This window comes from Neovison vison, chromosome 7, assembly GCF_020171115.1.
Source record: "Neovison vison isolate M4711 chromosome 7, ASM_NN_V1, whole genome shotgun sequence".
Taxonomy (NCBI): Eukaryota; Metazoa; Chordata; class Mammalia; order Carnivora; family Mustelidae; genus Neogale; species Neogale vison.
In genome coordinates, this window is record NC_058097.1 from 109329024 (window position 1) to 109354686 (window position 25663).

The following is a 25663-nucleotide window of genomic DNA, read 5'->3' on the forward strand; positions in this document are numbered from 1 at the left end:
CCAGGACGAGACAGCACGCATCCCTGGCCCGAGGCTGCGGGAGGCCTCCGACATTCTTCCTCTCACAGCCTGGCGGGAGTTTCTGTGGCAAATGTAGGCAGTGACCGTGGAGCCAAGCGGGACACTCCCTGAACTTTCCTCGAATAGGAGACAGGGAAAACTACCCTGGCCTCTGCAGGCTACAAGGGGAGGGTAGGGGACCACTCACAGATGCTGTCACGCCATGCAGGAAGGGGGGGCACCCCCCAGGGGCAGGGGCTGGTCAGGCTCAGCTCCTGGAGCACACTGTGGGGGGCAGGATTTTCAAGGAGACCCATACGCGCGCACGCTCGCGTGTCTGTGTGTACGTGTGTGTGCGCGTGTGTGTGTGTGTGTGTGTGTGTGTGTTTACAGAGGCCCATTTAAGGTAAAGGGTGGCCAGGAAGGCCTCACTGAGAGGCGACATTTGAGGCAAGAATCAGGAGCCAACCATGGGTCTGTCTTGGAGAAGAATGTTCCAGGTGCTGAAGTTCCAGGCGGGAGTGTGCCTGGGAAGTGTGGCTGGTGTGGCTGGAGGGGAGGGAGGCAGGGACTGGAAGAAAGAGCCCAGGGTCCTCTGGGCGGGATGCAGGGAGAGCCACCAGAGTGTGCACAGAGGGGAGCAAGGTATGGGCTAGGTCTGAGAGAACACGCTGGGAGAGGAGGCAGAGGCGCTAGGAGGGAGGTGACAGCAATCATCTGGGACATCTTAGCAGCCTCAGCGAAAGTGGGGAGGGAGAGCCAAGGCCCCAGGGGGAGGGAAGGGGTGGGGGGAGGGGGCAGCATCCAAGCCTCAGGAGCCCACCTCTCCCACCTCTCCAGGTGAGACAGCCGGTGCACGCACCCTCTTCCCACAGACAAGCTGTCCTCCAGTCATGGGCCTGAAAGGGAGGTGGGAGGGGCAGGGGTGAGGAGGAAGGGCCTGCACAAAACAATGGCCTTGAGCCAAGACAAGAGATGCTTGTTCCCCTTTATTTATGATAGTTGTTGGGAGACATAAAGCCAGCCCTCCCCCTCCTTCCACCTTTCCCTGCCATCCCCACCTCTTCCCTGGGCCCAGGCTTTCCTCTGACACACAGAGATCAAATAACTTTTCACTCAAAGGGAAAGATACTATCTCCCCTTACAATTCAGCACCAACACCAGCAGACCGACATCCCCAGATTAAAAGGCAATTAGGCAGCTTTGTTTTTGCAGGGGCTGAAGGTCTGCCTGGCACCCTTCTTGGGAACTGGATCCCACTGTGGGGAGGGCCAGTGGCTCCGGTGACTCCCCACGGAGAAGGCTGCTGGCCCCGCCTGGGTCCCATCCCCAGCCCAGCCCCCAGGGGCAGGAAGGACACCCCCCTCCCCAACTGAGACACCACTGTAGCTTTTCTCTACAGACTCTTGCCCCTGGAGAGTGAAGGCTAGGTGTGTGATCCTCCCTCCCCAAAAATATAGTACTGATGGCTTTCAAGTCTATTTCAAAAGACAGCATGGACCTGCCCCACCAGGGTTTCCAATCTTTTGGAAAGGACATAAAAGATGAGAAGGGACCACGGCTTCTTCACTTGGTTCACAGTGCTGATGGTGCGCGTGGGGTCAAGGCCCACAGCCCCTTCCTAGCATCTATGTCCCATCTCATCGAATTTCCCCGGAGTGGGTAGTATCACCATTGTTTTCATGCTCAGTAGTTCAATATTCATAGAAGCAGAAACCGAGGGTCAGAGAGGTGGGGTAGGTTGTCCAAGGGCTCCCAGCTAGTATGTGGCAGGCAACCCCAATCCCTTCCGCCCTCAAGTCCTCCCCACGAGGCTGGCTGAGGAAGGGGAGGGTTTTAGAATCATCATTTGCCTTCCTATATTTTCCGTTGGCCAAGGACAGTGGGATCTTGGCCAGCCCTGCCAGCTGGGGTGGGTCAGGGGACATCCATCCACCCGTAAGTGGTCCTTGAAGGATTCGGAGGTTTTCGTCAGGCACAGGTGCGAAGGCCACCTTACCTTGTCATAAAGCTCCCTGGGCAACTGGGCTCCTGCACCCCCACCCCCGCCCCTAGCCTAAACATCGTTGTGTGCCTCCTCCCTCTCCCAGACTGGGCTCCCTCCCCCAGGATATTGTAGGCTCTCTCCTGCCTTTGGGTTTTGACATAAGCTGTTGTGTCTGCTGGGGGCACCCTCCTCTCCTGTACCCACCACTGCCCATTTCTAGCTAAGGGCCACCCTCTGCTCTCTTTTGTTGTCCCCCCTCCTTTTGCCAAAACTTCCACCCCATCTCTCATGCCAGCAACCACCGAGGTGCTCCACAAAGGCCTTCTAACCGAGGGGACACCCCTCCCCACCTTCTCTCACTTCTGAGAATCCACAAAGGCAGCTCTCAGACCCAACCATACCACACCCCTCCCCCACCCTGCCACCCTGTCCCTGCTAGGTCAGGTCGCCAAAACCTCCCCTCCTTTCCAGGTCCTTCTCCGGGGTCACCTCTCGCTGATAAAAATCTACTGGCCCTGGCTTTCCTATTCCCCTCTCCCGTGCCAAGTGCATACTCCAAGTCCAGCACCGTGCCAGCCTCTCTCGGGCAGAAGTGACCGTGGTGGCAGCAAGATGTGGGAGGGCAGAGGGAGAAGAAAGAATAAGGCACTTTCTTTTCCTTTGGAAGCTCCATCTAGCAGGGAACTCACCCATGCAAACAAACGATTACTGAGTTAAGTGTTGTGTTTTGTTTTTTGAAACTATGAACCCAAAGCCACGGGAGTCCAAAAGGAGATAAGATCCTAGGGTGATGGTTGACAGGAGAAGAGTGAGGTTTTTAGCTGGGTCCGACAGGACGAGCAGGAGTCCCTCAGAGAGAGAAGAGGGAACCAGAAGAGACAACGTTGTCTGAAAGCCTGAAGGTTGCTAAGCGTTGCCTTACTGGTGCAGAGGTGAGCGCCAGGGAGATGCGTGTCCGCTGAGAAAGGGCTCTGTCCACAAGGGTCTGCCTGTCCTCTAGCCACCGGGAGCCACCAACACTCCTTCGGCAGGGCAGTGACTCCGGGAGAGGCACAGGACTGCTCTGTGAAAAGCACCTGCCACAAAAAGGCCACACGGTGTGATTCCATTGATGAAAAATGTCCAGAACAGGCAAATCCAGAGATGTGGAAGCTGATCGTGGTTGGCAGGGGTTAGGGTGGGGTGGCTGAGGGAAGAACGGAGAGTGGCTGCCAAGGGGTACAGAGTTTCTTTTTGGGGTGATGGAAACATTCTCTGTCAGCAAGTGGTGATGGTCACCCAACTCTGTGAATGTACTAAACCCCACTGCAACTTTAAGTAGACTTTAAAGGGTGACTTTTAGGGCTGGTGCATTTCTACCTCGAGAAAAAAAGCAGAGGCCATGGAGTGGGATGGTTGGTGGGGAACCAGAGCCCACCCTTGCCCTGAGGGAGGCAGGCCGGCCACTAGGAGGCCTCTGCAAGGCTGCAGCACCCCCACACGGAGGGGTACCTGCTCAGCACAGCTGCTCAGAGCCATGACCCGCTACTGCCTGTTGAATTCTTCCCTCCCTTGGCAGGAGGGATTCTGCTGGGCTGGAGCCCAGGGGAGAGATCCTGGGACCACCACCCCATGGGGGGCTGCTCCCTCACCCCCACGGACAAGAGGCGTGGCTGGCACCTTGTTCCTGGGACCTGACCAACAGACAGGTCACCTGACCAAGGCACGCCACTTATTTCTGAAGACAGGCAGATCCCCTGGTAATAGAGCAGCCAGGGAAGAGGCTTTGCCACAGATGGGAAAATTAGGGCAGAAAATAACACCATGAAAACAGAAGTGTCCAGAAATAGGAGGAAAAGAGGCTTGCTCACATCCCAGTGTGTGAAGCCCTATCTGAGCTCCTGCGCGTCCGAGATGGTCCCGCGGAAGGGCCCCCCACGTTTCTCTGCTGGATTCCGAGCTCTTCGATGTGCCTGACATGTGGGGGGGTGGGGGGTGCTGGTCCTGAGTGTCCACAGCAGGGCTGTGAGGGACCACTCATTCCCAAGGGCTCTATTCTCAAAGCCTGTCGCCTGGAAGGTCTGGGGACTGAGGTTCCCCGACACCTGGGGAGGGGGAATGCATTAGCCATTAAAGTGGGTTGAAATTTCTGAGGCTTGTACCGTGGTATGTGTGTGTGTGTGTGTATGTGCAGCCCCCAGTTGAAGGAGATTTTGAGATGCCCGGATGGGGTGAGGAAGAGGTCTGGAGGCAGGGGAGACGGAGGCTTGAAAGTACAAGCAAACACCACAGGTTCTGATGTGCCCTGATTCCCTTCCAGTCCCGGGGTGGCCAGAGGGCAGGGCCGGCTCCCTAGTCTACACAGGCGGCCGGTGCTTATGAACGAAAGCTGGAGGAAGCCCAAAGCAGCCTGAGAGAGCAGGAGGGTGAAACCTGGGCTCCTGACTCCCTAGTGGGCAACAGAGAGCTTTATTTTTCCTCTGGGCTTGGGCCCCAGGGCAGGGCGGAGAGGAGACGGCGAGGCTGAGCAGGTTGGAGGGGGAGGACCTCACTGATTTTTCCCAGCATCCCCCAGGCCACTTCTCTCACCACAAACCTCAGTCTCAAGCCACTTGGTTGTCATGGAAACAGGCGGAATAGAACAGATGGTCTCCACTAGTCAAATTCCAATTAAACAGGGCAGAGATGGATCGAGAAGGGGGTGTGAGGTGACTAGGCCACGGAGGGCTCTGGCCCCGAACCCAGCCCGCCCACCCCAGGCCACCCCACGATGAACAGGAAGCCCCTGGTCCCTTCCGGCAGACCAGGGGCTGGGGTCAGAGGGACATTCCGGGAGGTGGGTTGAGAAACCTGCCCAGAGGAGAGTCACCACCCCGTCCCTTCCGTCCTTACCCCTTCTCAAAGGTGCAGGGGAGGGCTGCAAGTTGAGGGCACGCCACCGTAGAGAGGGGCAGTGCTGGGGGACACACGTTTAAATCTACAGGAACACGGGAAGAGAGACACACGCATGCGTACGTGTACACACACATACATATGTGCCCCTTCGCAGGCTCGTAAACACACTGAAGGCATGTGCGGAAAGTGAGGCAAAGCCATGAACCAGCCATGAACACTCTTAGAACAGTACAAAGAAAATGCTTTGGAAAACAGAGTAAGCAATTTATTTCCATTTATTTCATAAACATGCATTAAGAAAGTAGGAATTAGAAACACACACACACACACACACACACACACACACAGACGTGCACACCATGCGGTTCCAGGCTCAAGGACACAGGGCACAGTAACTAGCAGCACAATCACTGTGCTATGGTGGGAAGGCTCGCCCAGTGCCATGTAAATACCGGGGAGGAAATGATGAATTTGGGGCAGGGGATTAGAGAAGGGTCTTGAAGGACGAGAGGAAGCTGGCCAGGCCATGAGGCAGGGCCCCCACCAAGCAGAGGGACAGCGGGGAAAAAAGGAGGAAAGGTGGGAAGCAGCGCGCGCAGGGCACGAGCCCCTTGGGAGTGGGGTCTGGCTGCCATGCACGGAGCTTGCCAAGCACACACACCTGCCTGCGGAAAACACACACCCGTGCACAACTTCACACTCGCAGCCACCGAACCCCCCCCAACCCGGTTCCTAGGGCTTGACGCATAAGAGATACCTAGTAAATGTTCACTCTAGGAGAAAAGATGCTTTTGTTTGCTGCAAACACCATGAGGTGGGTACAGGAGGTGTCGGGAGAAAGGGAAGCGTCAGAAGTTTGCACATCTTGGCTACGGGGGTTACACAGAGTGCCAAGAACCCAGAGAGGTGTGCAGAAGAAGAAAGCTCATAGGTTGCTAGGGGCTGAGAAGGAGGGAAGCCGGCCAGCTCCTATCAGTTTACTGTGCATTTATGGAGCGCCTACTGTGTACAAGGCACTGAGTGAGAGTCTGCAGAGATCATAAGACTGAGGACTCTCCTTCAAAGGGCTGTGCATCTGGGGCGAGGGGAGGAGAGAAAGTACTAGACAGCACAGTAGGTTGCTACAGTGAGACCCTAGATCAGTGGTTCTCAACTGGGGTAACTCTGCCTCCCAGGGACACTGAGCAATGTCTGAAGACATTTTTTATTGTCACATGGGGGGAGGAGGGGGAGGACGCTGCTGGCATCTACTGGGCAGAGGCCAAACACCCCACAGCATACCTATAGCCCCACATAAAGCAGAATGATCTGGCCCCAAATGTCAGTGGTGCTGGCTGGGGTAGAGACACCCAGTGTAGACCACGGAGCCTGTCCTTAAGCCAGCAGCCTGCGAGAGCTTCAGACAGAGCGGGGGTGGGCAGGCGGCACAGGAACGGGGAGAAGCCCCCAGGATGTCTCCGAGGGTTCAGGTCCTGGGACTGGGGAGGTGTCCTGCAGAAATGAAACCACTTCATCGGGGATGAAGGAGGAGTCCCAGCTCTAGTAAATGGTAGAATTTGGATTTCATCAGAAAAGCTGGCCTGGGGTGCCGGTCAGGCCGAAATCGGACAGAACAGACTGGGGGATTGTTTGCTTAAGTCCAAAACCCTCCACAGGCCCTTCCCGGGCCCTCACATGGCCACAGGCCCCCATTCCCCATCTGCTCTTCCGTGGGCACCCCTGTATGGCCTCCCCCAGGCTGGCCCACTCACTCTCCTCTGCCACTTCAGTTATTCCCGCTTACACACCCATGCCCCATCCCAGCCTCAAGGTCACTTCCCCAGGGCAGCCTCTCCCAGGTTAGGGCTTGGTGGCCCCTTCACAGCACTGTGCATGCCTGAACTGCTTGGAAAATTCTCGAACTGCTCTGCACATCAGTCCAGCCAGTTGGGAGGACACCTGTTTGGAGTACCACAGTGCATCACTACAAGCTCGTGGGAAGGATTTAAACAGGCAGGAGAGGCTCGCCGGGGCCCTGGCTTTGACCTTGCCTCCTTTCCCACCTCCCTATTCCCTGACCATTCAACTTAGAGAAATAGGTCTAGAAGGAGCTGTTCCAGCAGCCGTCAGGGTGGGGCAGCGCCCAGGACCCTGAAGGAGAGGCACGGAAGCCTGAACAACCCAAGAGGACAGTTTCTAGCAGTTAGAGGTGAAAATGTCACCCAAATACCCCAACTCAAGGGCACACGGCCTCCCTCTCCTCCTCACCCCTGCACCTCCGATCCTGCTTCCATTTGGGGAGTGACCTGGTCTTCAAGTGCCCCCCTAAGGCACACGAGCCTCAGAATAAAGCCTTTCGCCTTAGTTTGAGCTGCTTAAAGTACTTTCCCCCCCCCCCCACCCCGACTGTACCTGGCACGTGCAGATAGCATCTGCTGACTTGCTGACCTCCCCTCAAGGATGAGGGAGGCCTTCCCCACAGGGTCACCCAGAGACCGAGCTGGCCAGCAGCAAGGTCTGCCAAGTGAGTCAGGAGGGGTCAGTGGCGCCACCCAGGAGAGCAGCTGGAGGGGACTTCTGGGGTGGTCGGCGGCAGGGCCTGCCCTTCCAGCCGGAAACATCCAGGGGCATCCAAAGAGCCTGTGGGGGGAAGCTGGCTAAAGCAGGCCACTAATCTCTCTTGAAGATTAAATACCACACTCGCTTGCTCCTGAGGCCAGAAACCAGCTGGGGGAGGGGGCTGCCCAGGGCCAGGGTGTGGGTGGGGGAGGGGGAGCTGAAACTGGGGGAAAACCCACCAATGATTAACCAGAGCTACTAATTATTAACCAGCTAGACTCTTGGACTAGAGAGCCCCATTTCTGGCTTCACCCCTTCCGTGTCAAATCCCAAGCATCCTAGAACTCCGCACCCCGCCCCTCCCTCCCCCCAGAGACTATCTCCAGCTTGTCCTTGCTCTTTATCTTCCAGTGACCCACCCAGTGGCTGTGGCTGGGGAATGTCAACCCCTACTCCCAGCCCCACCGAGGGTGCTGGAGCAGCCTGGGACCACAGTGACGGAAACTGGACTTGGGCTAGGTCTGGATGACCTGAAGGCAGCCTCGTCCTTGGGATCTGTGCCCTCCTCACTTCCAATCCCAGCCCCCACGCCCACCCTACCCTCTGGAGGGCAGCTCCGCCCCTTAGCTCTCCCTGTTTAGCCTCAAGGTTTGGCAAGGGGGGGGCGCTCCCAAAGCTTCTGTTGGGGGAGGGTCTGATGATGGGGAGGGTGGGGAGGGTGGCAAGCCTGGGGGACGTGGGAGAAGAGGCTCTGGAGCTGAGTAGGGGAGAGGCATGTTGGGGCTCCAGAAGGAGGCTTTTGGGGTTACCTTTAGGGTAAAGAGAAGCCCAGACTCTGCAGGGGCAAATGACTCCTTTAAGCAACGGCCAAGGGAATCCATGGCTAAGTCAGCCTCACCTGAGAAGCAGAGTGGGTGGGTCATAGTGGTCTGTGGCCCCCGGGTGACTTTGGTGGGGATGGGCTGCCCACAGGATGGCAGACAGTATCACAGCGTCTGTACCACAGGTGGGACGGTGGGGTGCCTCACCCTGCCACACGCCCTGGCTTGCCCTCCTAGTGCCACGACTTGCCACGGAACTGCTGCCCCATGTCGTGAAACACTAATGGGCGACAGGAGAGGCTGCCAGGAGGTCACGCCACGTGGGCATCCCTTCGGTGCGCTGCCTCCCATGGGGGACCCCGCCCGTCCCCATGAGGGCACAGGCTGCTGGGAGGAGGAGGGGCTGCTCCCGCTGTCTCCAGGGTGAAGAGAAGGCAGGCAGAGGGTCCAGCTCCTCACCCCCTCCCCACGGCCCTCCCCGCTGTCCTCTCTGTGCCCGGAATCTGGGCAATATGCTCCCTTTCTCAGGCCCTTCTCTCCCCATCACCAACTTAATTCCTTAATTCCCACTGGAGATAAGCGGATCTTTCACTGCAATTTATTGTTAATCCAAAGGAAAACAGGGTTCGGAAGGGGTGAGGGGGAGGTGGGAAAGCACGAGGGCGGCCAGCCGGCTCTGCCTCCTCCCCGGTCCCCGGATGGTTGCAGTGGCTGCTGCAGGATCCCAGGCCAAACCCCCGGGGGCACAGCAGCCCCCACTCGGGGCCCCACACCCGCTGCTGGAGATCTCAACAACCTGGTTCCATGGAGAGCGCTTAAGACGGCACGGTGGGTCAGAGTTGGCCAAAAGCACCCAGGGGAGAGAAGACCGAGAGTGGGGGACCCTCTGTAACCGCCGGAAGGCCACCATGCACCAGATCAGATGTGCTCCCCACAAGCCCAAAGGAGGCAGAGATAGGAGTCAGGGCAGGGGAGGGGGGTTGGGGGTTGGGACTTTGGGCATGCAGATCTCAGTGCAGAGAAGAATCCGGGGCACTCAGAGCTGACAGGGCTTCCTTGCAGGGTGCTGAGTCTCCCGTCATCGGGGGTATTCATGCTGAAGCTGGATGTTCAACCAACCGGTGGGGATGGGGTTGAGGGGGTTTTAAGTGAATGGGTGTTTCATTATCCATTTTCCTTCCAGGGCCAGGATTCTCCTGACTTCCCCTGTCTATCCTCTCCTGCTTCCCCTGCAGGGAGCGTGGTTACCCTCAGCAGATAGCCCAGCTGGGAGGCTCTTCCCAGATCTGGGGGCGGGAGGGAAACAAAGGGGCTCAGAAGCAGAGCCCGCCTTTAAGGGCGCAGGAGAAGCCAGGCCCGTGCCCCATCACCTGTGCCTGCAGAGCCGAACAGGGAAGGCTTAGGAAGAGTGATAGGTTTACCTGGGCATTAGCCCACAAGGCCCCAGCTCCCTCTTCCCATCTCCCAGCCAGGCCAGCACCCTGTGGGCATTAAGTGCAACACCCTTGGATGTCACCTGCTGTGTGTGAGGCCAGAGGGCAGATTCCATCCCTCTCCCGTGGGACTGGGGGCTCCAGGAGGGCCCAAGTTATGCTCAGTGCTCAGTCCCTGCTCCCCGCTCAGTGCAGGGCCCACAGGAGGCACTAGTGCCCACACTGTCGAGGGAATGCAGAAATGGACGTGTCCACCCCCCTTCTGCCACACACCTAGGGCAGAGGGATTCCCCCAAGTGCAGGTACCCAGCATGTTGGGCAGCCAGAAGCCTGCACATGGGGTTTGCTGGCTGAGGGCACATAACTCTTGCTTTCAACTACTCTTAAGGAAGGGAGCACAGGATAGCTCCAAAGAGCCACCAGCAGGCATCTTCCGGGACCATCTGGAGGTTGGGGTGATTTTCCAGGAGCCCAGGGGCCTGTGTGGGTGATGTACCCTGCCCAGGGGGCAAAAAACCCAGCCGAGGGCCCCTGCAGTGTGCTGGGGCAGGCGTCCCAGCCCTGGGGAACCCACCCTCCCCTAGATGTGGGCTCCCTGGGCAAGCAGCAGCCACTAATACCCAGGTGGCGCGAAGACTGACCGTGCCAGGCACCACGCTCATCACACCGCACGCCTGTCTACCGCTTCTCAGCCTCTCGTCACCGCAGGCCCACCTTCCAGGGGCAGGAACTCAAGTTCAGAGAAGGCAAGACACAGACCCACATGTGGGCCTATGTAAGTAGTAAGAGACGGAGACCACTCGGCCCCCCCAACAAACAGGGGGTTCAATCTGCCGGGGAGAAGAGTCCAACCCGTTGTTTGGGATCCTACAGACAAAACAATGATCTGAGATTGACCTTCTGCATTCTCTAACTGGCGGCGGGGGGCAGTGCAGACCCTGCCAGGGACGGTAGTGGTCTTTGCCTGCCTCTTTACCTCCACTTCCTGCTCCCGCCCCCCAGTATCTAGGCTCTGCCCCTCCCCCGCAACTGGGGGAGAGCCCCCCCACCTCCGTGGGGGGAAAGATGGCAATCGGGGTCTAATCAGCAGCAAACACACACACACACACACAGCACGTGACCTCATGTGTGCTCTTGCATGCGCAGGCGCGCACACACACACACACACACACCATAAACCTCTCTCATACACACACACAGGACATAAAAACACTTGTAAAGAAACACATAAAGCAGCACAAATTATCATTATGGCTTGAGCTGTGTACACAAGTGCCAGGGGTAGGAGGGATGGATTGAGGATGGGAGAGTAGAATCGAGCCATTTCCTGGGTGGAGCAGGGGCACTGGTCCCCAGGCAAGCTGCCTGGTGGCCCCGTGGGCCCCTGCTCCAGGCTCCCTGGAGGAAAGGGGGAGCCACGGAGACCCTTCCCCTGTTATCGCCCCGGCTGTAGTGCCAGGGAGGGGTGCCGTGGGCTCCCTCCCCCATCGCTTCCCCCCACCCCTAGGACAGGCAGGGAGGCCCCTCCTCTGATTCCCGGGAGGTGACTCAGGTTGGGAAGGGTGGCAGGCAGGGGACCATTGCCTAAGTTCCCCAAAGACCTATCCATCAATCGAGCGGAGATAATCAGAGTGCTCAGCCGGTCCTGGACACTGATTACTCTCCGGGCACCATAAACACAGGGAATAAATCCGGGAAGGGGCAGGGTAGGAGGGTGTCTCGGCAGCAGGGCTGGCCACCCTGCCTGGGAAGGGAGAGGAGGCCCATCCATCATTCTGAGAGATGTAGCTATCTAGGCCAATGAGATGAGGACAGTTCGGGGGGCGGGGGAGGTGGGCCATCATAATAAAATAATCCAGTGCACTGCGGCTGCTCTGCTCTGATCTTATTTACACTCGGGGGAAGCCTGGCCCTGCCTCCGCTCCAATTTTTACCCAGGAGCCACTGCAGAAGGCTTCTGCCATTGACTCAAGACTCTTGAAGGACGCCTGACCGCCAGGGTAGGGAAGGGGCAAAGGTGGGCCTCTGTAGGGCCTCTGCGCGGACATGTACTTCGTAGGTTTGCACAAAGGTCTGATGGGTCTTCAGGGCTCCATCCTACCCTTGCTTCCAAGCCCTTCCTGGGCACTGGGCAGACTCAGGAACCAATTGCCAAGCTCTGGCCTGTGTCTGGGCCGCAGAGGCTCTGCCATAATTCAAGCTAACGGAGCATGGGTAATCTAGAACAGCAGAGGGTCTAGGAGGAATTTCTCTTTGGCGTCGAAACGTATCAGATGACTATTTTGCAGCCCAGTTACCTTCCTAATTAAGCAAGTCTGTGAGGCCTAAGCCTACGTGGTGGCCTGCAGGGGTCAGGGTGTACTGACGGCAGCATTGGCCCTGGGACACCGTCGAAAGGACAATCTGCCTGTGAGCTATCTGGAGGTCACCCAGTCCTCTGCCACGACCCTTGGAAGCATCTTGATCTTTCTGCTCCCAGGGCCCTCTTCCCTGGGACAGTTCCCTAGGCTGTGTGTCTGCTGTGCCTCTGTCCCCAGCCCCTGCTCTGAACCTGCCTGGGGCAGAGGAAGCACCAGCCCTTTTATCCCAGGGGATCAAAGCAGCCAGTACAGCTGAGCATCCTAAATCCTCCCCACCTCCCCAGAGGTGAGCCCCTCCCTTACCATCTTTTGGGAATCTCTGGGTGAGGGCAGGGGAGACCAGAACCTTCCAGAAGCTTAGGATAGGCTGACACAGGATCAGCTTGCTGAGCTGTGGACCCACCCAGAACCCAGGGCCAGCCTGGGAACACCGGCTGGGGGTAGTTCCCGGAGGCTTCTTTGGGAGAGGCTATTATTACCCCTGGCCCTAGTCTCACGGGGAAGCGTGGGAGGAGGCCCCCATGTGGCATCAGTGATGCCCCAAAGCTCAGGGGATGAGAGAGAGTGATGATATCGAGACATTTCTCTCCAGCCCAGCCACATCAATACCCCCAAGACATAACAGTGACAGCAGTGGGACCTACCAGGAGTATAACGATTGTGCTCCTAGAACCTGTAAGTCAGCCAAAGGACACAGCACTGAATGGCTACGGATACTCCAGCGAGAAGCACTGCTAACTCCCAGCAGCTTACCCCTACACCATCAAAGGCAACAGGGGTGTAAGCAATATGCAGGGGAGGTGGGCATTCTGGACACAGGGTCCTGTGCTACTCCAGACTTGGCAAGCTGTCTCTCTCCATCACCGGTCCATCCAAGAGAGGCTGCTTAGCTGAGTGGTCTGATCATGGACATGGGGCCCGACTTCTTGACTCTGCCAAGAGTCAAGGTAGGGGCAGGCTACCTAACCTCTGCGGGGCCTCATCTTTCCACGTATAAAGAAAAAGGGAGAACAGAAGTATCTTTCACATGAGTTGTTAGGAACATTGTTATCACATGTAAGAAGTTTACTACAGTGTCTCCTCCCCAAAGCACTCTCAACGGAAGTTCGTAATTACTATCATTGTCATTGGCTGTCCAAGCGACCCACCATGTATCCAGCTGGCATCTACTAGCAGGCCCTGATGTGGCCAAACCTGTCCTAGCCCTGGGGACACAGACATCCATCAGTAACATACCTTGTCCCTTCGGAGCGCTCAGTCTCGGGGAGAAGAGAAACCCCGGGTCCGGATAACCATAGAACAAGATGCGGAGTGGTTAATGGCACAGGGTGGCACGGATGAGATGTGAGGGGGCTTTGGGATGGGAGAGGTCATCCCCAGCTGGAGGGGGGTGGGTGTCGTCAGAAGGCTCCGTGACAGAAGCGGCTCTCCTGTCAGTATTTAGACAAGGAAGGCGGGCCAACAGGGGCACGCATACAGGGGTGTGCGGCTGGGTGGGCCTGGCATGCGGGCAAGGGCAGCGAGACATAAGTCAGGCAGGGGCAGCTGACAGATGCTCCTGGGCCTGTGAGTGTCTTTCTCACGTGTGCTTTAGGTGCATCGGTCCAAGAAGCCGCGTGGGCAGACGCAAGCTGGGAGTCAGGGGCCGCTGCTAGAGTCCCGGGAGCAAGGGCGTTGCGAGCAGTCCTTCTCGAGGTGGGGCCCACGTCAAGTGGTGGCAAGGCTGGCTTGGCTCTGAGGCACCTTCTCGAACATCCTCTGTCCTGGCAGCTGACGGCAATTGCCTGCAAGCCAGGACTGAGGGAGGGGGTGCTTGGGGCGCTGCTCAGGGTCCAGAGAATGGAGCGCACGGAGGCAGCCTCACCAGTCCCACTTGGGGCCTGCACCCCAGACCAGCGGTAGACTGGGGCCTTCCTGGGGAGCTCTAGGAGCCCACGCAGGTCTCCACTCCCCTTGCCTCCGGAGCCGGGCTGACTCTCGTCTGCCCAAACGGACCAGCCCTCCTATCTCCGCTGACTCACTTGGCAGGTACACCAGCTCATGAGCCAAAGCGTGGGCTGGCCTGCATGACCCTCCATGGGAGCGCACAAGTGAGCTCGTGTGCCCGAAGAACCAGTTCTTTCCTCACTTTCCTCCACAAGACTGAGCTACCAAGACGGGGCAGGCTTCCCTTTGCTCTGGTCTTGTTTTTCACAGTGACTGAGCCCTGGAGGTATTCTGGTGACCGGCCCCTATGCAAAATTGCAGGGGAAAGAGAGATCAAGATAAAGCAGGAGGGGAAGGGGCACACAAGAAAGGAGAGGGGCTGTCAACAGGGACAGGCAAGAAAATTCTTGCTACGCAAGAAATAATTCCGTCTTTGGTGGGGAGAATCCCAAGGGGGCAGCCACAACTCCATCACAGTCACCATGGTCAAGTTACTCCACCTCCGGGAGGGACGTGAGACCAGCAAGTCCCTGCCAAGTGCATCTTTAGGGGAAGAAAGATGTTTCCACTGTGGGGTCCCCAGGCTTCCGCCCCCACCTTCTGGGCAGAAGGATGGGTCAGGATTCAGGCCAAGGTGGCTGGGAGGAATCCAGACTCCATCTTTGCAGCTAGTATGTCTCTTAGACCTAGGGGTGAGGGTGGGCTGCTGTCTCCTGCCCTCCAGAGGCCCTGTTCCCCAGAACGTGGTTTGCTGAGCTTCTCGGCCAGCTCCTGCCAGACAAAGCACACTCCTAGAGATAGCCCCGGGGTATGGGAGCTGTGTCCTTCTCCCCTTCAGGCAAGCGATAGAAGTAGGGGGCTCAAGAGGGCAGGAAGGAGTGTTTCCAACTTTGGGGAACACATAGTGTAGGAGGTCTTCCTCTTAAGCCCAGAGATTGAACTCAAACTCCCAACGGGACATTCATGTGCCCACGGCCACTGGCCTATTTTGCTTCCTGGGCCACGCCTGTAGCCGTGTCCCAGCAGAGCTACCCGCCAGCGGAACTAATGTCCTCTAATGAGATCCGGGCCAGAGTGGCCGGGCGGGTTTTATTGTCTGTGGCTTGGTAATGAGACTCCTCATAAACTGGGAATGAAACTGGGGTCTGCGAGGACCAGAGCTGGGTGGGGAGTGGCCCAACAGAGGGAATCGGCTCTGCCTGCCAGATCTCAGCCCCTTCTCCTCTCTGTGGCCCCAGGCCTGTCCACAAGCTCTCTGAGCACTGCTCTCTGCCCTCCCTCGCTCTCTGCCCTGCCTCAGGCTCCACGCTCAGATCTCAGGCCCTGCCCATGGCTCAGGCCAGATCTCCAGGGCGTGATGCTCTAGCTTCCAGAAGGACACCCTTCCCTCCCCCACATCCCCAGCCCCCCCAGTTGTACAATTGCTGGGCATCTGGTACTGTGTGCCGACCTTGGCTCCATGGTCAGCTCCAGCTGGGCCACCCTCTGACCTACATCCTCTCTTAACCCTCACTTCCCTAGGGAGCTATGGCTTGTTGTAGGGGGAGAGAGGTGGCGGCTGGTGAAGTGCGTGACCATCTCAATGGACCTGTTCTATCGTGGCCCGGTTCAACCTCTGCTGTGTGCCCACGCAGCCTGTTTCAGCTCCCTCATCTCCTGGCCTGGGAGTTGAAGACCCGGCTCCTAACGTGGCCACACTGGCTTGAGCTCGTCAGCAAATTACTACACTGACTCACTTTCCTCATCTGTAAAATGGAAAGGCCCAGGGATACCTTTCACATGGGGTTACTGGGAGGATCCACTGGAACCATGAGCTGTCAAGAGGGCCACATTTTTATTATGAGGGGTAAAAGGACTCCATCTGCAATGGGAGAAACTGGAAGGGGCTTTTCTGCCAGTGGGAAGTGGGGGACGCCAGGAGGGATTCTCGATCCGGCTGTGCCCTCCTGCCAGATAAGTGGCCTGCTGGAGAGAGGGCCCAGGGGCCTGCCCTCTCCCCAAATGCGGGATTTTGAAGGAAGGCAGGGGCTGAGTCCCCGGCCCTCTCTGCCACCCTGGCTTCTACCACAGCCAGAGCTCCAGATGGGCAACAGAGTCTCACTGGGCCATAGCCAGGGAGTGAGGGAGGTGCCCAGCGGGACCCCTGGAGACGTGCAGCAGAACAAAGGCTACACGGCACCTGCTGTGTGTGTGCCTGAGTCCATGACCACCAGGGTCGGGCTCATGTAGGTGCCTGGAGCCCACCAGGCCACCTGAGCCCCCAGGGAAACTGCAGCCCCCACCATTGTTTCCAGGTGGGGCAGCTCCTGGCTGGCAACAAGGGCAGTGAGGTCAGCACCAGGCGGGCAGTGGAGTGGCTCTTCCAGGGGAGTACAGAGGTGGCACTGCCCCACTGGCAGATGCAGAGGGGGTCGGGACCATGCGGAGGGACAGAGCGCGGGAGCAGCCACCACTTTGCTGCCCGTTTATCACACGCCTGGCAATGCACTCAGCACTTTTCATCTGTTACTGTCAATCTAATCTGCTGTACCCACAGAAACCCACTGTACAGATGCGGAAAACTGAGGCCTATGAAGTAAACTTAAGCATGTCTACTCAGCTAGCAATTTGTGGAGCTGGGATTCAAACCCAGCCCACCCTCTGCACTTTGCTGGGTGGCACAGATGGGGCACTCTCCGGGCCATGGGGAGAGGAAGCAAGTTGTCTGCCATTCTCTCTTGACTAGGGCCTGGGATCACTGCTGCTGTCTTGCCCTAGAGACCATGAAAGACACAGATCCCGTGAGCTCCTGAGAATACGTAACTCTGCCCCCCTTCCCTATCCAAGAATAAACCTTGGGATTATCCATTGCCCTAAAGAGCCTACAGCCTGTCGCAGGAAGACTTTCTCTGAGTCTTTATTGGGTCTCTCCTGTTGCCCTAAGTTTGCCTCTCCTAGGGGAAAGGGTCAGGGCTCAGATGTTAGGCTTGATGCGTTTTCTTTCCATCTATCTCTTCTCTCTCCCCACCTCCAAGTCAGCACATACACTCCAGAGCTTCAAGGGTTAACTGGACTAAAGGGTGTTATCTCCAAATTGGGGCATTCCCTCTGCAAGGTGATCCCTGCTCAGATCTTAAGTTACCTCCTGCCCCAGCCAGCACATCTGCTGCTGGCTGGAAGACTTGGTCTCTATGGAGAGGGGTGGGCATCACGGGGGAGAAGCAACTGCCAGCCGACCTGGGGCACAGGGTCCCAGGCTCCCAGAATGAGCCCTCTTTGACTTCCACTAAGGGGGCTCCTGAGTTCTGCTGCACAAACCAGGGTGTCTCCAGGCACATGTATGTTGCTGACCTAGGTACACATATGGTTCTGCAGGGTGATTTATGGAAGACCAAAGCCCACTCTCATGCTCCTTTTTAAATGCTCAGAGTATGCCACCTTTCCCCCCAGATGATCCCCTTGCTCCCCAAGTATTCATACTGGAAGCAAAGGTGCCAAATCAGTAGCTGAAAAACCTATCTCCCAGGGCCCCTCCCAGCCTTGCAGGGATCTCCAGAAGCTGGGGGACAAGCCAGGCCCCAGAGAGCAGCAGGTTCCGGATGCTCTCTGCCAGGGAGACAAGAGAGCAAAGTCTCTCCATGGGAGCCTCTCCCTGTGAGCATGCGGAGGTCCATTCTAAAACCAAGGACGGAACAGGAACAGCAACCAGTGTAGAGGCTGCTCACCCCACAAAGGACGTGATGGCCCATCTAGGAAGGAGCTGGCTGAGGCCAAATCCTAGGTCTCTTCCCAAAATCACCTCTTGGGCACTCTGACACTGACACAGGTTATTGTCAAGGCACAGAGCCACTCACAAAATCCTAGTTGGAAAGATGTAAGTAATCAGTTACATGTGAATATCCACCTGGTATCTATTTATGGTCCCAGTCGCCAGGTGATCCACATAATATTGGTGAAAAACATCTCCTTGCCCTCGAACCCATCTGTGGGTCTGCACGGGCACAAAGCATTGTAAATCACCAACACAAGCACACAAAGCCTTGCACACACGTGTGCGTGTACCCACTTGACACTGACGGCGAGACAACATGCAGACTGTTGGCACTGTTATAGCCTAAGTCCCACAGCTAGCTAGGGGCCGTCCCAGCCCGGCACCCAGGCCAACACGCAAAGTTAAAAAAAAAAAAAATCCAAGCAGGCAACACAACAACAGGAAAACAGGTGAATACACAGGCCCCCTCTCTGTCTGTCTCTGCCCCAGGTAGGAGTCATTCAAGGTGCCAGGTTCACCAGGAAAGATACAATCAGGAAAATCGAAGGTATATTCACACCTCCCTTGGGTGCTTTCTGTTTGTGCTGAACAATGAACATCAGTCAGCTGCTAAACAATGGCAGTACAGCAGACACAGCGGCCGGGGCAGACCCTCTGCCCGGACCCCCCACCCCTTGCCCTGGCCCGCTGGCTCAGCCGTTAGCACTGGGGTTCTGCGGGCTGATGTCACCATCCTGGCAGTGTTCAACAGGGGCCTGGGTCAAGAAGTGGCCAACGAGGTAGATTCATTGTGCAAAGCTGGGCGGCAGAGACGGGAACTAATACCATGCTTTTGGCCAGCAATGAACAAGGGCCCCCCCCCCCCGGTCCCCCAGAGCCACAGGTATTCAGGCTCAGAGATGCCTTCTCAGCTGCTCTGCGGGGGCTGCGGGGCCCAGGTTCTGCACTGTCTTCTCTCCTCCAGCTGTGCCTCTCCAGCCCAGAATCTGATTCCGAGACACTCTCCATGGCACAGCTGCCCAGGGACTGCTGTCACACATGCTGTAACCCCCAGGACAGCAGAATGGGTTTAGCCACAGTGTCCAGCCCAGCAAGCCGGAGTACAGGGCTGTCTGTGAGGAATGGGAAGAGAGGGAAAGAGCCCAGCAGCTCTGACACTCCGAGTTTCGAAGGAAACAACCTTCTGGGAGCTCTGCACGGACTGCAGAGAAGGGGTGTGTGGCAGCCGCAGCAGCGGGACAGGTCTTCTGAGGGTGTGCCTGACACCTGGGGTGTGTGTTCCCTTTCTAGACAAAAGGTTTGGGGAAGCCAATTAGGGAGGGTGTGGTGTAGGTGGGACACCAGCTCTGCGCACCTGCTTCAAAGGCAGGTTCTCTGCCTCCTCCCTGGGGCTCCTCCTGGCCCTCTTTAGGGTGCAGCCCAGAGTCCCCCTGGCCCTCTCCTGGGAGTTAACCTGTAGGAACTACAGACTGTTATCTCAGAAGCTCATGGGGCTTCACTGCCCAGCCTGGGAGTAAAGTCTGTGTTGTAAAAACATAATTCTGTGTTTACGCGTCAATAGCAGATTGGGAGTGGGGTGTGTGTGTGTGTTTGTGTGTGTGTGTTTTAGCCAGGGGGCCATCATTCACACTGGGGGCTGCCCTCACCTGCTTTCCCCCGGTCTGTGCTCCCTGACACAGCTAAGAAGAACCCAGAAAAGAGCATCAGGCTGGCAAGTCCCCAGAGAGGAGCAGCAGCAAGCACTCAGGAGGGAGCTGGCAGGGGTGTGGAAAGCGGGGTGTGGGCAGGCCTACTGGCCTCCATCTAAGTGTCAGATGGGCACCACCACACCCGCCTGCCTCCCTCTGTAAGGGACCAGGCAAAGGGTACAGGAGTGCTGGCCGCCCCGATGCCAGCCAGCCACGACAATGATAGTCGAGGTGCGCTTATGAAGTGCCTGTCTGAGCTGGGGTTCTGGGTCTGCCTCCTACCCCTCAATCTGGAATTTTGGTACAGGGAGTGTCTACACTAGAGCCAGGTTGAGGGTGCCATCTCCCTGGCCCCACTTCCTGAGCGGGGTGGAGCAGGGCAGGCGTCCAATGCTCCCTCCAAGAAGGAATTAACCACGGTGTATCACAAAGCTGGGGGAAGAGAACAACCAAAGGAGGGGAGGCTGGGGGTGAGTTCATTCTTTTTCCCCAAACCTTCCCACTCTTTGTCCGACCAGAATTAGGTTAACCCCTGGTGTGCCAGACCAACGACAACTCTCCCAAAGCTTGTCTTTCCCTAGAATCCTGGTGTAGACACTATGCAGTTAAGGGTTCCCAGAAGCCCAAACCCCCAGGGGTCAGAGGAGTCCTAGGCAGGGCCTGAGCTCTGCTCCTGCTGGCTTCCCAGGAGGTCCAGTGTGAGAGGAAGACCTTCATTCCCCATGACCACCCTGCCAGGGAAGGGACTAGTCAGGCCCCTGGAAATGGGCAGTGCTCCCACCCCCACACACCTAGCAAGGCAGCACCCCACAGGCTGTAGGGGTGGGGGAACCTTTGTGCTGGCTTCTACAAAGTGCTTACGATGCCAGCGGCCACTCGGCGAGATCTGTGGAGCCCTGGCAGTAAGCTGGCCGCAGAAGGGGTACAGAATTGAATACGAGGCCAGATTCCTGCCTTCCAGAGGGGCACACGAGCCCCGCAACTCGGCAGCCAGCCGGGCAACCCCGGGGTAACACACTAGTCCAGGAGTCTGCTGCATCGCGGGCATCTCCAAGGGACTGCTGCCAGCAGCAGTGGAGATCCTATATTGTCCCCCACTCAGAGCTGGTCTCTCTGTACTCTGACCCCTGATTCTGCCACCCTAAGGCCAGACCACGTGCTCCAGCCAAGCCCCCTCCCTCCCCCACAGAAACCCCATCTAGTCCGAGCAGGAGGTCCTCTCAGGTTTCTTCCCAGAGGGATGGAGGAACCCTGACCCCCACCCGGGCCCCGCTGGTGTCACCAGCCACCGTGGGAGTCAGGCAGCTTCCCCAGGGACACAAAGGGTTAAACCCAGGCGAGGGGACTCGTCGGATTTGCCTCCTAAACGCATTTTCCAGTTGATTCCCCAGCACAATACGCTGCCGGCCAGTCCGGCCTCCGCCCCCACCCCACCCGTCTGATGGGCCAGCGCGGGCCACCCTAGGGTCGGGCGACGGGTTAACCCCTCGGCCGCCGGCACCTCGAGGAAGGACACGAGGGGCATCCTCGGGAAAGTGGGTCATGCAGCCACCTGGCTGGCACCAAGCCCGCGGCGCTTCCTCCGGGAGGAGCCCCCAAACTGCGAGCAGAGTTCGGAGGCGAAGTCCAGCCCGCGCAAGGCCGGGAGGCTGCAAGCCCGCGCTGCCCGGGCCTCACCCACCGGGAGAGGAACGGCAGGTGAGCGAGAAGCTGCCTCTGACGCAGGAGCGGGCTCTCGGCGCCCGCGTGGGGCTGCGTGGGGCGGGAGGGGGCCCGAGCGCGCGAAGCCGTCTGGCGAAAGGGCCAGGGACAGAGACGAAGCCTCCCGCCGCCCTCCAGACCCACAGCCCACGGGCTCCGAGACTGACGCCCTCCCCCTGGGGCTGTTGTCTGATACCCCGAGACGGCGATTACGGTGATTATTTTGCATTTATGTAACATACAGTGTTTCCAAACTGCTTCCCGAGCTGAGAGCTGGTTATTAAATAAATAGAACGCTATTACATATTATTATTTTTGTGAAAAACTGAGCGGAGAAAGTGCTTTCTTGCTACACAGAGACGTGCACCCAACCGCTTCCCCACAGGGCAGGCTGCTGGGCTTCTCATCCTCTCTTTCTCCGCCGTGCCACCCGCACCCCCCTCACCTAAGCCGTGACCCAACTTTTCTGGCTCCTTTCGCTGCCTATAACCCAGACGTGCCCGCCATCCAGCTCCGAGCCCCGGGAAGGCACTGGATAGTGGGGGAAGAAAAAGGCAAAAACGGAACGTGCTTACCTGGGAAGAAGAATGCGGTCAAGCCGAGAGCGAGTCCCCACCAGCGTCCAGCGGCGCCCGCAAGCCCCATCCGAGCCATCGGGGGCCGGGGGTCCGGCGAGAGGGGCCGCGAGGAGAGCGCTCCCCGCGCTCCAGAAACCAGTCCGGAAGACGAAGGCCGATCGCTGCCGGCCGGCGGGCGCTCCAAGGATCCAGGTCAGCCGCAGCCGTCGGCCGGGGCGGGGTGGGCTGGGTGCGTTCGGCGCGGCCGCAGTCCGGGCCCCGGGCCGCCGGCGGCTCAGAGGCTCGGTGGATGCCCGCCGCAAGTTGCACGAGTCATGCCCCCTTCTCCTCCTCCGCTCTCCTCCCCGCGCCGGTCCCCGCCCTCTTCTTCCACGCAGAGCGGGGCTGGGGAGAGGGACCCACCCCCGGCGCGCCCGGCTGCCCGGCTGCGCGGCGCGGGCTCCCGACCCCCGGCGCGCTCACGCCCTCCCGCTCGGCTCCAACTTGCAGGCGTCCATGGCCGGCCGTCCTCCGAGGGCGGCGGGCGGGCGGGCGGCGCGGTGGGCTCGGGGCCCAGGCGGCGGGCGGGCGGGCGCGCGGCTCGGCGGCTGTGGTGGTGCGGCTCCGAGCGCGGAGGGGCCAGCCGGGTACGCCGCGCGTCCCCCTACACCCACCCCGCGCCGCCGCCGCCGCTGCCTCTGCTTGCGCTGCCTGGTCCCGGCGATCCGCAACAATGTGCAGCTGCCCGGGCGCCGACTCGCGCCGCGCTCGCCGCTCTCGCTCTTTCTCTCACTCGCCGAGCGCCAGCCTCTCAGCCGCTCTCGCCGTGATGTCAGACCGAGGGGGAGGGGCCAGCGTTAACCCCCTCCTGGCTCCCGTCGCGCCGCCAGCGCCCGCCCGGCCCTGGCCCGGCCCGGCCCGGCCCGACCGCGCGCCCCTTCCGGCCCCCGGCGGAGGCGGGTCCCCAGCGAGGGCGGCGGGGGTCTGCCGAGGCCCGCTGGCTCGGGAAGCGCCCCTTCGGCCGCCTTCCCGCCTGCGCAGGGCGAGAGGGCTAGCCGCCCTCCTCTTCGCTGACAAAGGGAGGCAGTGACCCCTAGCGGCGGGCGTGGGGGGCGAGGCTGCTGGGTGAGGGTGGAGTTAAGATGGGGCTGCGGGGGGGGAGTTGGGGGGGGAGTGGGTCGTGGAGGAGGGAGCGTGCAGTATGGAGACTACTGGATCTGGCAAAGTCCAGCAGAAAGGGCTTCTACAGGCCCTCTACTCCAACCTTGGCCCCATTTTACAGATGCGGAAACAAAGGCCCGGAGGAGGGGAAGGACACTCGCTCAGGGGCACAAAGGCAGAAAGTGGCCGGCCGACTTGGAACTGGAACCCCACAGCCAGGGCTCCCCTCTCTGCATCACCTGAACGCTGAAGGGAGAGGCAGCTATGCGGGGACAGACGACGGGAAGCTGCCAGAGACGTCGGTGGTGGGCAACCGTGGGTGAGATGGTGCCACTGAGGTTTCTGGTCCTTTCTAATCTCCGCTCCCTTTGCAGGGTTTTCTTTCCCCGAAACTGAAGCTTCCTCCCCTCCTGAAACCAGCGGGAAACCAACCTCTACTCTCTTTGCCAGAGCCTTGGTTTTGGGCGATTTGCAGGAATCCCGCGAAAGTGACCCATCCAGCCAGTGTCCACGGCAGGGCAGGGACTCTCCGCCTCCCGTTCACCACCCACCACATCCGGGTGTCGTTGGCTTCCTGCCAAGGCGGCTGGGCCCTTCGGGGACCCTTGGCATCCCCAAGCCTGTCCTCTGCGCCTTCCCTCTGGATCTCCTACCCTGATCCTCCACCCTGGGAGAAGGCAGGCACACAGACAGTTTCCCACCGGGGAGGAACAAGTTCTCCCCAGACGCCTGCCCAGATAACGCACCCTTTGCCCATTGCTGCCGTTGTCCAGCTGGCAGGAACAGAGGGGAAGTGCCAGTCTCATGATAAAATAGAAATTCCAGTTCCTGGATATAGGAGAAGCAGAAGCAGGCTAGGCAAGGAGGGTACCACTTTCTCACTATTGGGGATCTCGCCCTGGCGCGTCTCTCATTTTCCCGCTGAAGTGGTCTAATTTGGCACTCAAACGTGGATGTTTGTGTACTCATGTACACGTCTTTTATATTTAACAAATATAATCGAGCTTTCTTTGTACCAAGCACCGTGCCAGGCTTAGGATGAGACACCATCATTGCCCTAAGGACACACAGTCTAGTTTGGGGGGCAAAGAAGGAAGACATATAGAAACAGACATTATAAGCCAGTATTTCCTGTGTGTAGTGTGTCCAGAGGTGCACACTCGGGATTTGGTGGGTTGTGGAGAAAGTGCCCTGTTCTGCCTGGGGTGGGATGGGGATCATGGAGGCTTCTGGGGAGAAGGGACACAGGGGCTGGGTGAGTCATCTAACAGACAGATGTGTGCTGGAGTGGGGAGGCATTCAAGAGACTGGATTTCAGGTGTGTGTGTGTGTGGGGGGAATCCGTAGGAGGAAAGTCACAAGGACCAGCACCAGCTGGGTGAGTGGGACACACACGCTGGTTCTAACCTGAGCCTTAGACTTGGGGAAGAGAGAGACCTGTGGCTCTGTGAATGCCTGGAAGCCCCCAGGAGGGGTTTATGCTGGGGAATGTCTTATCAAATTTGATTCGTGGTGCCCACTCCAGCGGCTGGACACCTCCCCTCTGGCCCCTGGGTACTCCTAAGGGCCACGGCCGAGTTGGTTTATTGCCATGGCCTGAGACTCTGTCTGGCGCATTGTAGGAGCTGAATGGATGGATCTGAGGGGACAGATCCAGAGGAACCAGTGCCTACTACTTCCGCGCTCATGTTCTCCCACCTCTTCACCCTTGGGTGAGGCTTCTCTGATCTGCTCTTAAATGAACTTCCAGAAAGGGCATGTCTGGGGGTTGGCATGGCTGCCTGCGGATGGGTTGGATGGAGAAGATGAAGGCAAGGAAATGAGATAGTATGGTCATTCACTCATCACCTTTAAGCAAGCCCTAAAACGTGCAAAGCACCAACATGGGTACCAGCCATGTGTGTGTGGGGGGCGGGGGGGTTACAGCAGACAGAAAAGATAGCTAGGGATGACACAAAGGAAAATAAGAAAGAGCTTGTTTACTCAGAGAGTAAACAGATGTCTTTTTGAGTATATACTATGCTAGCTACCGAGGGTACAAAAGCCAACAACCAAGACCTCACTCAAATAACTATCTTACAGCATGAAAGCTGGTCACTGCCAAAGACAGCCCCCAAACACAGCCATCTAGAGGAAGGAGTGGGTGCTTCTCATTGTGGAGAGCAGGGAAGGCTTCTGGAAGAGGTGTCTTTTGCCTTAGGCCCTAAAGGGTGGATCACATTTGGACCAAGGGAGATCCAGAAGAGAATTTTGGTGGAGGGAGCAGCGTGTACAAGAACGTGAAGGTGGGAGAGGTTGGGGCTCCTGTGTGGGAACAGTGAGCAGTGCAGGGTTGTTTTGTTTTGTTTCGTTTTGCATTCTGGGGTTGTGTAAGAGAAAGGGACAGGAAAATGCAGCCAGAATGCAAAAGGTCTGAAAGATGCCCTTCAGGGACATAAGGAAGCAGGACTAAGTGTCAGGAGACTAGGCTCTGGTCCCTTCTCTTAAGCAGGAAGCCTGGGACTCATTGTTGCTGCTTTTTCAACCACCATATTCTAATCCAAAAGCAAACACTGTTCATTCTGCTTCCAATATGAAGTCTAGTGATTGCTCCGTTTCTACTATTAGCCCGCTATCCACATGCTCATAATTTCTGCCCAATCGCTGTGACACCCCCACCCTCGCCGCCCCTGGCCTGTAGAGCCAGTGCACACTGAAGGGAGGGAGTGAAATGTGATGGTTGAGCACTTGGGACTCTGGAGCTAGACTGCCTGAATCTTTAAACCATCCCCCTCTGCTGCCTTGTAGCTGTGTGTCCTTGGTCAAGTCACTTAACCTCTCTGTGCTCAAGGTCCTCATCTGTAAAATGAAGGGGAAGAGTAGCCCC

At 58.1% G+C, this 25663-nt stretch overlaps 1 protein-coding gene across 1 annotated transcript in view; it reads right to left on the minus strand.

Moving 5' to 3' along the window:
* The window catches only part of NECTIN1 (nectin cell adhesion molecule 1), a 61436-nt gene extending 39012 nt beyond the window's left edge, over window positions 1–22424 (minus strand). Inside the window, exon 1 of the mRNA XM_044258045.1 lies at window positions 21655–22424. Coding sequence (XP_044113980.1) covers window positions 21655–21733 — 79 coding nt within the window. The 5' untranslated portion in view covers window positions 21734–22424. The remainder of the gene's footprint in view (window positions 1–21654) is intronic.
* Window positions 22425–25663: the final 3239 nt, after the last annotated feature.